Consider the following 12882-nt stretch of genomic DNA (forward strand, 5'->3'; position numbering starts at 1 on the left):
CCTTCTGCTGCATCCCATGTCTCACCTGCTCTTTCCCTTCTCTCTCCCTGGAATGTGAGATCTATGACAGGTTAAAAATGTCTTTTCAGGTGGTTTTTTAAGGATATCACAAGGAAAGATGCTGAAAGACAGCTTCTGGCCCCAGGAAACAGCGTGGGGGCCTTTCTCATCAGAGAAAGTGAGACACTGAAAGGTAGGAAGTGGTTCCGTCTCCTGCTGAGCACGTATAGAAGATCATTTTCTGAAACTTGTCTGGAATTACACAATTAAACACTATGTGGAAGTTTTAGAGTTGAATAACAAAGAAGAAACTCCTGTTACTTGTTTTATAACTGAAAGGAAAAGTTAATATAATTATGGCCATTTCTTCCCATACTTTATATTTGCTACGCCCCTTGTTATGTAGAGCAAATCCCCAAATTTTAATAGACTCAAGAAAACTTTGACTCTGAAATATAATAGTAAAGAATAAATAAAATGAAGAAGGGAAAGAACATGTTGGTGAATTCCATCGCAAACAAAATGCTAGCTTGTCAACTAGATTTTTTTAAGACTTTCATAATTATGCCTTATATACAGCTTACTGTGTATTTGGGGTATATTTCCTTTGTAGGATGCCTACCGCAGTGATGTGAATGTGCTACTGGTAAACCAGAAGTGTAACTTCACTTACATTTTTTTTCTCTCACAGGAAGCTTCTCTCTATCTGTCAGGGATTATGACCCTGTGCAGGGCGATGTGATTAAGCACTACAAAATCCGAAGTCTGGACAATGGGGGTTACTATATCTCTCCACGAATCACCTTCCCCTGCATCAGTGACATGATTAAGCATTATCAGAGTAAGTGAAACTGCAGAGGGACAAATAAAGTAGTTTTATTATGAGACATGCACCATAGCAGCAGCAGTGGGCTGGAACTTAGCAGTGATAAGGATGATGGTAAGAGACTGGGTAAGGCTGTGCTCTTATGTGTGAGGTCACCGCGGGTCAGAACTGACCTCGGTGACAGCTAATAGCAGCAACGTTCAGCATTATGTTTACATTAAAGTTTTTATACATTGTATTTTTATCCAAGGAAATTATACTATAATTTTCCTTTAAATATCAATTCTAAGTAAAATTTGATCTTCAAGAATAATTATCCCAGTCCTTCTTACCATTACTCCTGTTTGAGAATTTACAATGAGATATTGTTGAGAAAGAAATGAATATTATTTACATATTGTGCATACATTTTTAACTGAACTAGGAACAGAGACTGGCTGGCTTCTTTCTCTCTGTAGATCTGTGTGTGTGTGAGTGTGTATATGTCCATGTGTACACTTATGTAAAAGCAGTTCTGGTAAAATGGAAGAAAAACTAGCAACAACAAAAGAACAAAGTATCTGACCGTGGTGGGTTAAAGAGCATCTGTCCCCAGTGTCCCTCTCCAGCCCTGCTAACTGAAGCCAGGACAGGCCTTCATGTTCATTCCTTGTGTGGCTGAAACAGATAGCAGAAGATAGTTGTTACCACTACTTATTCTACCCCTTTGTCTTGGGGAAGATGTGTGACAAGTATATAAACTGAGCTGAGATTTGGACAGAGCACAGTGCCTAGGGTTTGTCCACCCCTCCGAAACTTCCTGTCATCCTCCCTGGCTAATTCACCCAACACATGTGTAGAGTGCTTGCTGGTGCCCAGCCTTGTCCTGGGGGCTGGGCATCCAGTGACGTGCGTGCCAAGTCTCTGCCTCTGTGCCCTGTAGTGCTGACAAGCGTTTATTAATCGCACACCACATGGTGTTCAGTGGGACCACCTGTTGGCCTCTGCTTGTTGGTTTCATTTGTAGTTATTCTTTTATTTATTAACAGTTAATCAAATTTCTGTCAAATCAGTTTTGACTCATGGAGATCTCACCTGGCACAAGTAGAAATGGACTCAGAATTTTCAAAGATGTGACCTTTGGAAGAAAAATGCCAGCAATTTTGAGATTTCTCTGAGTACATTTGATTCTCCAGCTAATCAAACACTTAAACCATTTCCTCTATCCAGGGACTCCATTATGTTAGCCACACTAATTTTAAATTTAAGTTATATTTTCTATTTAATGAATCTGCTGGTAGCCTAGTTCATAAGGAGTTGTGTTGCTCACCCAAAGGCTATGCCTCACTGGTGGTTCCAATCCATCTGCGGCCCCTTAGAAGAAAGAAGGCTAATCTCATCCCAGAAGATTTATAGCTTCAGAAACCTAACGGAGGGTCAGCTGAGTCCATTCCCGCTTAGCAGCAGTGAGTGAATGAGTGAGTGAGATGTGTTTCAGAATTTCAAATGTTAGGTGAAAGAAGACCCATAGCATTATAGATTCATAGACTGTGGCAATTGGAATGAATATATAAGACTATCCAAGTTTTTCTTTACAGATGCTGGTAAGATACAAAATACTACTTTTTTTGTTTGTTTCAAATTTTAAACTTGATTTTTCCTTTCACCTTAGAGCAGTCGGATGGCCTGTGCAGAAGACTGGAGAAGGCGTGCATCAGTCCCAAACCACAGAAACCATGGGATAAAGACGCCTGGGAAATCCCGCGGGAGTCCATTAAGTTGATGAAGAGGCTGGGTGCGGGCCAGTTTGGAGAGGTCTGGATGGGTGAGTGTGAGCTCTGTATGCGTCCACTCTGGAGGCAACAGCAGGAGCAGAAGGGCACAGGCCAGTTCCTGCATGTTTTTTTCTTGGCCAGCACAGAACTGGTCAGAAGGCTCATTTCTTTTGCTTTTCTCTCGCTAGGAGCTGGCCTACAGAGAGCTTTCACAAGCTGTGTGCTTAGACTCTTTCTTTCCTCTGCAGCTTAGTACTTCTCCTTTAGAGTTAGCATTTATAGGAGAAGGTAAGCCAGGAAAGCCAGACTCACCGCTGCTGAGTCATCTCTGTCTTATGGCAAGCTTCCATTGTGATTCTGAGGCTATAAATCCTCACAGAAGGAAACTGTGCATCTTTCTATCTCAAGAGTGCTTGGTGGATTTGAACCACAGACCCTTTGATTGGCAGCTGCTTTGTTAATGCACTACACTGCCAGAGCTTCTTATAGAAGAGGACTTCTTCTCATCCATCATGCTTCTCTCATTGCCCTGTTCTCTGACACCCATGTTAACTGCTGGAAAATTACTTCTGTCTTTGGGAAAGTGTATTGAGTTTAAGAGCCTCCTTACCAGTAGCCTTTTCAGGGAGCTCTGGCGGCATTGTCCACAGCTTGTTGTGCTGCTAACCAGAGATGGTGAAGCTCCAGTGGTTCAAATCCGTCAGGGTCATTTTGGGAGAAAGATGGGAAGTCTCTTCCCATTAAGGTGTGCAGCCTTATGCTCGCTTTGGCAGCACATACACTAACTTTGGAACACTGCAAAGAAGATTAGGCCCTGCACAAGGATGACATCCAGACTCTTGAAGAATTCCATGTTTTGTGTGATTGGAAAGGGAACACGTGGCTTCCAATGTTGAAACTGTTCTTCCTACAACAGAAATAGTCACGTCATCAGTCTCTTTGGAAAAAAAAAAGCTGTGCTGCCTTGGACACATGATGGAGGGTCAGTATGAGTTTGACTTTTATCAGTGGACTTAATAGGAACTATCACATTTATTACAATATGGAGGTTGTCCAAGAATTAACCTTAGAAAGGTCCAAATTCCACCCTGAATGGAATACTTCTCAGTTTAAATAGTGACTCTCACCTTGCAAGAAGTACACTAAAAAGTAGCAATGGTTTGCTCTCAGGAACTCGATGTTTTTTTCTGACTTTTCTAGCATTTTCAAAGTAAATTCTGTTTCTTCTGTGATATAACAAAGAAACAAAGTGTCATATTTATTCATGGTTGTAATTAAAAGTGTAATTACTTCTAGGAGGGTAGCGAGTTGGGTCACACCCATTTTACTAGGTCACCTTTTTTATGTAAACTTTGTCAAGTGCAAGACGACAGGATTTCTGAAGCAAGAAGGGGGAGGCAGCTTAAGAAAACCTCCAGGAGCTCCTGCTGACTAGAAATGAAAGGCTTTTCCAGTATGTTGCAGCCGAGCGGGAGTTCATTTCTGCGTCCTGAGATCTGTGAAGGAAGGCTTTCTCCTCTACAGTCTTGATGTCTGGGGTCACAGCCCTGTCCAGTGTGTTGTGCTGCCACCACTTCACCCCAAGTGCCGCTAAGCCCTGTGGATACTGACACAGACTTGAATGGACTCTGACAACGCTGGGAATAGAGTACAGAATTACAGCTCAGGGTAAGAATGTCATTGCACCATCATCATTTTGATTGGCATCTCTCAGAACCAGTCAGCCGTAAATTTCAGGTACACGTCATTTCCTGGCAACCACCAGTCTGCCTTCTATCTCTATGAAATGCATGCAAAAGCTGGGCAATGAATAAGTAAGGCTGATGAAGAATTGATGCCTTGGAGTTGTGTTTGTAAGAATATTGAATATGGATTACCAGAAGAACAAACAAATCCATCTTGGAAGAAGTGCAGCCAGAATGTTTGTTAGACTTGAGAATGATGAGACTGAGTATGTCTTCCCAACTCATTTCAGTAATCAGCAACTCCTGTCTTCTTTTCCTGACCTCCCACATCAAGACTTCTCTCTCCATCAAGAGCGTTATTGTGTTGTGTACTGTAGAGTCAGAACTGACCCATAGCTGACACCCCGGTGGGTTTTCAAAGGCAGTTAGTTAATTGAACAAGAGGAGATTACACATCCTGTGGAGCAGCTTGTGGCCTTGAACCGCGTGCCTTAAGGACTGGAGTGCAGCTTCTTGCCACTAGGCCATCAGCACTCCATCAAGAGTATTGGCAGGTAATTTCATCTGTGTGCTCTCTCATATATGCTTATCATGCCTTTGAGTGGAGAATGTCTCTTGCCCTTTGGGCTTGTTATCAAGTGAGACCTTGCTTAATGGTCCGTGAAAAAGAGGAAGGCACTCACTGGGAGGGACCAGCAGAGCGGCTCCAACACTGGATGTCAGAGTGGAAGAGATTGTGAGGAGGCATGTGTCTCTGTTGTGCATAGGGTCGGTATGAGACAGAGCTGAGTTGATAAAGCCTCACAGCAATAATAAGCCTTGGTTTAATGGAACCCTGGTGACACAATAGTTGAAGCACTTTAATGCTAACCAAATGGTCAGCAGTTTGAACCTTCCTGCTGCTCTGTGAGAGAAATATATGGCAATCTGTTTCCACAAAGGTTTCCAGCTTTGGAAACCCCATGGGACAGTTCTGTTCTGTCCTTTGGGTTCATTAGAGTTGGAACTGACTCAGTGGTGGTAGGAGTGGAAACCTCAGTTTCCTCCTCAGTAGAATAGGTGGACAACTGTGCTAGAAAGGTGGATTGAGATTACACCCCTAAAACGTTTTCCAAAGACCTTGACTCAAAATATTTGTTATTATTTTTATTTTACTATATTTGCAATTTCTGGAAGCTATATTTAATGGATTTTCCTCAATTTTAATCAAGAATCCAAACTGACTATTCCTTCCAGTGCATACTGCTGCTGTAGAAATTACGTAACTGGCATGAAGTGAAAAGTCGTGGCTACTTAATCTTTCCATGCTTGCCTACTCAAAAACACAGTCACCCATAAAAATGTGGTGATTTGGAAGTTTATTCCAATTTACCAACAATGTTTCACTAGGAAAGAAGGACAAAAGACTCTAACTTCATCCTGCTTGTACCTGAGAAATCAGTGAACTAAGTCCATTCAGATCCAATAGCTTGAGTAAATTTCATACATGTGAATTATATTTCAGTAATGCTACTTATTGGAAGCAAAAGAGGCTTCCACTTCCTAAACAACATGCCTCTGAAAACTCTGTGAACTTTGATAAATGTTGATAGTTGTAGAGGGGCTTCAGGCCTTTTGTTCATAGGGTCACTATGAATAGTGCTCAACTTGAAGGCAATCAACAACAGCAACCAACAACAATGCTACTTAAAACATTTATTCACATGATACACAGAGGAAGTTGGCTGTCAAGGACCTCGCCACAGTTATAAAGAGCAAGAGTCAAAGAAAAGACAGAAGTGCATCTGATCTAAGTCAGCCATGGTACTTTGAATTGCTTCCTAAGCATCAGAAAGTTGGACAGTGAGTAAGGATGACAGAAGAATCAATGCTTTTGAACTGTGGTGTTGGAGAAGAGTATTGAATATTCCATGGACTGCCAAAAGATCAAACAAATCTGTCTCAGAGGAAGTGCAACTGTAGTGTTCCTTATAGGCAAAGCTGGTGAAACTTCACTTCATTTGCTTTAGACATATTTTTAGGGGGACCTAGTCTTTAGAGAAAAACGTTATACTATAAAAATGGAGGGTCAGAGAAAGAGAGGAAAAACCTCAAGATGAACCAACACAGAGACCAGCACAGTGAGGTTGAGCGTGACAGATCGTGAGGATATATATCTCAGGAAAGGGCAAGGTTCTGAACTCTTCATAGGGCTGCTATGAGACCCAGTCAGCTTGATAGCATCTCATAGCAATGACGTCTGAAGAAAACGTGTGGTTGCAGCCAGCTCTCCCAATGCTCCTGTCTGCAGTTTGTCAGTGCACCTTCCAGGAGTGTCAGGCCGACTTCAATTCATCCTTTTAATTGTCCAGGAGCAGCAGTGCTAGAAGGTTAGAATGCGTGATCATAGAGATAGGAAAGTGGTTAGACCGATCTGAGAAGCGATCCATTTAAAGGGAGGGAGATTGTGATTGTGATAGCCCTCTTGCATTTTTAAAATTTGCTTAGGCAAAAAGCAAGCAACCTGGTGGCTTCTGCAAGTTCCTCCAGGGCCACTTCTGAGTCAACCAGCCTGCAGCCTCAGCACCTCCTGGGTGGTTCAGGTGGCCTGAATTCCCTCCCCTACAGCTGAAGCACACTGGTCCTTTCTGGGACTGAGAAAGTCTCATGCTTCTAATTCCACATGCACTAATGCCTCCTTTCCATTTTTCACCCTACTCTGCTGATGGACTTCTGCTGGGCCATATGTTAAATGTGCTTTCATTTTAGAGAATTGTTCTTAATCATGTAGACCTGGGGCAGTCCAGCCAACTTGTAGGGGGTAGTGTGAGAATTGAATGGATGGTGTAGAAACACCTGGTGCAGTCAACATGTTCCAGAAACATGTTGTTATTAAGCCGAGGCATACCTTATTTTATTGCACTTTGCCAATATTTTTTTACAAATTGACGCTTTGAGGCAGCCCTGCACTATCAGGGTTAGCAAGTCTGGTGACTCCGATTTCCCAGCTGAATGTGATAATTTCATTTCAGAATTACATTTGGTAATTCTCACATTTCAATTCTTCATATTGTTATCACACACCTACTAAACTACAGTATAATGCAGACATAGTGGGAAAGCAAGACATTTGTATGACTCTCTTCATAGCTATATTCTCTTTTAGTCAGGGAGCCAAATCGCCATTATGTTTGCAATTGATAATGATTTGATTGATAATGATTGAGATTTGATAACGGCTTGTACTTAATTTTATTATCATAAGAATATAATCAGATCAGAGCAAAGGCTCTAAAGCAGATAAATGGGAGAGACTACCCAAACTTTCTCCAATCAGCACAAGTCGTTTGCTTTTTTTTTTAAGTTAATGGTCTTTTATTGGAAAACAAAACAAAAAAATCCCAAAAACAACAACTAGTATTTACAGCTTGGAATGGACGTGAATCGTTAATTTCTTGAACAGCAACGGTGACGGGTGTGCTGAAGGCCTCCTCTGCCAGCTCCAAGTCACAGATCGAGGGTTTTTAAAACAGAGAGTCCAAAGAGGCTCTCTTGGTAAAAGGTTTCTTTTAAAAAAAAAAAAACAAACCAAACTTTTTGTGTGGACAGTGGCAGCCTGAGCCCCCCATCTCACTCTAGCACAATGCCGACACTAAGCCAGCACAGGCAGGCAGGCATACCACCAGGGTGTGTCAGTCATCACGGGGTAGCACACGGCAGGGTACCAGGACTGTCCTACCAGTGGGGCCCCGTCTCACCGGGCTCTCTATCCTCCATCCACGTCCCACGTCATCCGGAGGCAAACCAATTTCAAATGTGTTTTGTTTTCGGTTAACCAGCTATTAAGAGACAATTTATACTAAACAAATTGAACTAATCCCAATTTGAGCAGGTTTTGAATTTTGGGGGTTTTTTTTCAGTTGTTTTTGTTTTTGTTTTTGTTTTTAATACAAATGCCTGACTGTGCTCAATCGTCAAGCTGCATGCATGAAAAAGTGGCCAGCCCAGTGTATTAATCATTAGCAAATGGAACTTGAAGGAGTCCACTAAGTGCTTCTTTATCATTAAGGTAGTACAACTACTTATATTGTAAAACTGATGTGTAGCTTGATCTTTAGGGGACAGGACCACCAACCAATACATGCAGATTTTGTGTGTGTGTGGACAGAAGGTACTTTTGACATTCAGTTTTGCTATACAGAAACAGAATGAATAAATGAACTTTTTTCTTCTCTTTTTTCTTTTTTTGCAAGAGGTAAGTAAAAGATTCAATTTGATTCTTCTAGAGGCAGGGGAAAGGAGTTGAAAGTAGGTCTTCATTTTGCAGTCATCATCTGTATGAATTCTTCATAGTTGACCTGTCCATCCCCGTCGATGTCTGCTTCTCTGATCATTTCATCTACTTCTTCATCTGTTAGTTTTTCTCCTAAGTTTGTCATGACATGACGTAGCTCTGCCGCACTGATGTAACCATTGCCATCCTTGTCAAAGACTCGGAACGCTTCACGGATTTCTTCTTCACTGTCTGTGTCTTTCATTTTTCTAGCCATCATAGTAAAAAATTCTGGGAAGTCAATGGTGCCATTGCCGTCGGCATCCACGTCATTGATCATATCCTGTAATTCCGCTTCTGTTGGATTCTGACTCATGACGGTTCCAAGTTCCTTTGTTGTGATGGTGCCGTCACCATCCTTCTCGAATAGGGAGAAAGCTTCCTTGAATTCAGCGATCTGGTCTTCAGTCAGCTGATCAGCCATGGTGCCAGCGACGGGCGATGGGGGGGGCGCAGAGGAAGCAAGGGCGGCTGCACCAGCTCAGGGCTATGATGGCCGGGGTGCCTCTGCTGTTTCTGCGGCGGCCGCTACTGCTGCTAAGGCACCGGGTGCGGAGTGCGATGTGCCGCCGCCGCCTGCGCCGCTGCTGACTTGTCGTTTGCTTTTTTAAAAACTCTAACCATTTTGAGCTGGTAAGGAATTGCACTGGCAATATAAAGGTACTTAATTTGGATCCACCAGTTGCTCTTCAGGAGAAAGATGTGAAATCTCGTCTCGTGCAATTTACTGCCTCTGAAAACCCACCAGAGGTGCAACTATGGCTCAGTTCTGACTTGATGCTAAACAACAATAACATTTTGAATAATATTAGGGAGCCTTTGAGTTTCAGTGAGCTCCCCACCAGAGCTCCCTGGTTTTAATAATCTTAAAATGGAAATACCCTAATATCTATCAAATGATGAAGTGTGCTATTTCCATACCATGGAATGCTAGTCATTCTAAAGAGAGGTTCTGATACATGCTACAACACGGATGAACCTGGAAAACACTGTTAAAAGAAAGAAGCCTGTCAGCAGCCACAAAGGACCAAGTAACGTCTTTATAAAATGTCTAAAGGATAAATTATGTATACTGCATTGAAACAGATGAGGGAGAGAATGATTTAAAAGTGATATATGATAGGGTATTATAGTTACCACAAGAGTCCAGAATTAAGGGTGCATAGTGGAGTACCTGGGGCGGTGGGAGGGGTGCGGGGGGGATTGTATACCAAAGAAAGAATTTTTCTTTTACTTTTTCAAAGAGAGAAGCAAACTGGGGTGGGAGGGAGAGTGGGCAGGGAGAAAAGTGCAACAATGAATGACTGGAAATCCAAAATCTCTATAAATGTTCATTAAAATTATTAAAATAAAATTTAAAAAAAATAAAAAAATAAAATAAACTTTATAGAATAAACAATCCTGTAGAGGCAGGAAGTTAAGTGAGTGATTGCTGGGTATTGTGGGACGTGTGGGTTTAGAATAAATGAAGAGAGACTGGTAAGGAACATAAGGATCTTCTGAGGGTGCTGAAAATACTCTAAAATGGATTCTTGTAGTAATCATACAACTCTGAATAGATTAGAAACCAATGAATTGTACACTTTAAAGTGCATACTTTAAAGAATATGAATTCTTTGAATTATGAATTATATTCAGTAGGGTTAGTAGATATATATATATATATATATATGTTGTTGTCATGTACCATCAAGTCAGAACTCAAAACTGAACTTCCAGCAGTTTTTCACAGGTTGCAAATAGTGTAAGAGGAGATTGCTCATCTTTCTCCCTCAAGTCAGCTGGTGGATTCAAACCTCTTGTCCATGGGTTAGCAGTCAACTCCTTACCCACAGGACCACCAAAGCTCCCTAGTATATGTATGTTGTTGTTAGGTGCTGTCGAGTCAGCTGCTACTCCAGCAACTCAACAAACAGCACATCTAAACCTTGCCCTGCTCTGTACCAGCCTCACAGTCTCTGTCGTGTCATGTATTGGTAGTTACTCTGTCAGTCCATCTAGGTAAGTGCCTTCCTCTTTTTTCTCTCACTTGACTTTTCCAAGCATGATGTCTTTTTCCAAAGACTGGCCCCTTCTCACAACATGCCCGAAATGTTCAAGATGAAGTCTCAGCATCCTTGCCTCTAAGGAGCACTCTTGTTTTACTTCCTCCAAGACAGATTTGTTTGTTCTTTTGGTGGTCCATGCTATGTTCAATACTCCCCATCAGTACAATTAAAAAGCATCAATTCTTTGATCTTTGTTATTCACTGTCCAACTTAAAATGCATAGAAGCAATTGAAAATGCCATGGCTTGGATTTGACGCATCTTAGTCTTTAAACTGAATGATCCTGTGGGTAAGGAGCTGCACTGCTAACCCATGGACAAGAGGTTTGAATCCACCAGCTGATTTGGGGGAGAAAGATGAGCAATATCCCCTCATGTAATTTGCAACCTGTGAAAAACTGCTGGATGTTCAGTTGTGAGTTCTGACTTGATGGTACATGACAACAACATATACATATCTACTAACTCTACTGAATACAATTCATAATTCAAAGAATTCATATTCTTTAAACTGTACAGTTCATAGTCTTTAACACTTTGGAGAGGTCCTTGACAGCAGATTTTACCAATGCAGCTCCAGTTTTGATTTCTTAATTGAAAAACAACTAGAACAGTAAGTACATCATCAGGTAACTGCCAGAAATTCCAGTTAGATTCAGAAGAGACTATGGCATGAGGGATAACACTGCTAATGTCAGATCTTGACTGAAAGCAGAGAACACCAGAAAGATATTTACTTGTGTTCTATTGGTTGTGCAGAGGCTTTAACTGTGTGGATCATAACAAATTGTGAATTACATTGTTGTTGTTGTTATGTGCCATTGAGTCAAGTATGACTCATAGCAACCTTGTGCACAATAGCTCAGAACCCTGCTCTATCCTGAGCCAATCTCACTGTCTCTGACATACCTACCCTTATTACCCCGATTACTGTGGCAATCCATCTCAGCTGGGGTCTTCCTGTCCTGTTCTGTCCTGCAACCTTTCCAAGTATGATATCCTTCTCCAAAGACTGGTTCCTCCTGGCTACATGCCCAAAGTATGTGAGATGTAGTCGTAAAATCCTTGCCTCCAAGGAGCAGCTTGGTTTCACACTGTCAAGGAAAGACCTATAGTTTTCTTAGCAGTCCATGGTATATTCAGTACTCTTTTCCAACACTGCAACTCAAAGGCATCAATTCCTCTTCTGTCTTCCTTGCTCTCTGGTTCATTGCAAGTAATTGGGAAGACCATGGCCTGGATCTGAGACCATGGCCTGGACTGAGGTGTGCTTCAGTCTCTAGACTGACATCGTTGCTCTTCAGCACTCTGGAGTGGTCCCTGGCAGCAGATTTTCTTACTACAATTTGATTTCCTAAAATAATAAAACAAATCTTAAGTACCTGTTGCCTGTTCCCCATCCATCCATGATGACATCTTGCAAAATTAAAAACTGATAGCCATAGTTCACTGCTACCCTAAGGGTTTCCAAAGCTGTAAGTATTAACAGGAGCAGAGTGCCTCATCTCTTTCCTGTGGAGCCTCTGGTGGGTGCAGCCTCAGTCAACACTTAATCTACTCTGTTACCAGGGATCCTGTACAAAATCGGTGTATTATTAAGTTATTGACATTGACAGTTACTTGGCTTTTCATTGTATTTTTCTTTCTGGAGTCCTGGATGAAGTAAATAGTTAATCCATTGACTACTAACCAAAGAATTAAAGATTCAAGTATACCCAGAGTTGCCTGGGAGAGAGAGTTGGCCATCTAATCCTGGAAAATCAGCCTGTATAATTCTGTTCTGACACATGCTGGGTGCCCAAGAGTCAGGACCATCTAGACTCATATTAAAGGAAGAAGGAAAGGAAGAGAGAGAGAAAAGACATTAATAAAGAAAAGGAAAATTTTAAAAAAAGAATAATTCTTTTAAAAATGGAGAATATGGGCCTAGAACCTTTTGCTATTATTTTTGTGGTTGTTCTTGTTTTACTATTGGCTGGGGAGTAGGGGTAAAAGATTCCTCCTTAGCTATTGAAATAACTTTAGTATATTCAAGGCATAGGATGGGCAATTTTCTCCCCTGCAATTGAACTGCCTCTATAAAACCCCCAGCGGTTCTTTCCACATATGTAATCGATCTGATTTCTATGCATGCCATCAGGTGAAATCCAGGTATATAACCTGCGTTTATGCCTCTTAAAAATGTATTTGCTATGAATAAGTCATTGATTGTGCAAAATTCGATCATTCTCTCTCCAGCTCCATTTCTGTCAACGAGT

General features: G+C 41.5%; 1 protein-coding gene and 1 pseudogene across 3 annotated transcripts in view; one reads left to right on the forward strand and one right to left on the reverse strand.

Moving 5' to 3' along the window:
* Window positions 1-12882, forward strand: part of LYN (v-yes-1 Yamaguchi sarcoma viral related oncogene homolog) — a 98918-nt gene that overhangs the window by 9322 nt on the left and 76714 nt on the right. For all 3 annotated transcript variants that reach the window (XM_006888841.1, XM_006888842.1, XM_006888843.1), the window contains 3 exons: window positions 90-193; window positions 692-841; window positions 2478-2630. In XM_006888841.1, the coding sequence (XP_006888903.1) occupies window positions 90-193; window positions 692-841; window positions 2478-2630 (407 nt within the window). The remainder of the gene's footprint in view (window positions 1-89; window positions 194-691; window positions 842-2477; window positions 2631-12882) is intronic.
* Window positions 8561-9001, reverse strand: LOC102848397 (annotated as a pseudogene).

The sequence above is a fragment of the Elephantulus edwardii genome, unplaced genomic scaffold, assembly GCF_000299155.1.
Source record: "Elephantulus edwardii isolate Elephantulus edwardi_28Jun2011 unplaced genomic scaffold, EleEdw1.0 scaffold00072, whole genome shotgun sequence".
NCBI lineage: Eukaryota > Metazoa > Chordata > Mammalia > Macroscelidea > Macroscelididae > Elephantulus > Elephantulus edwardii.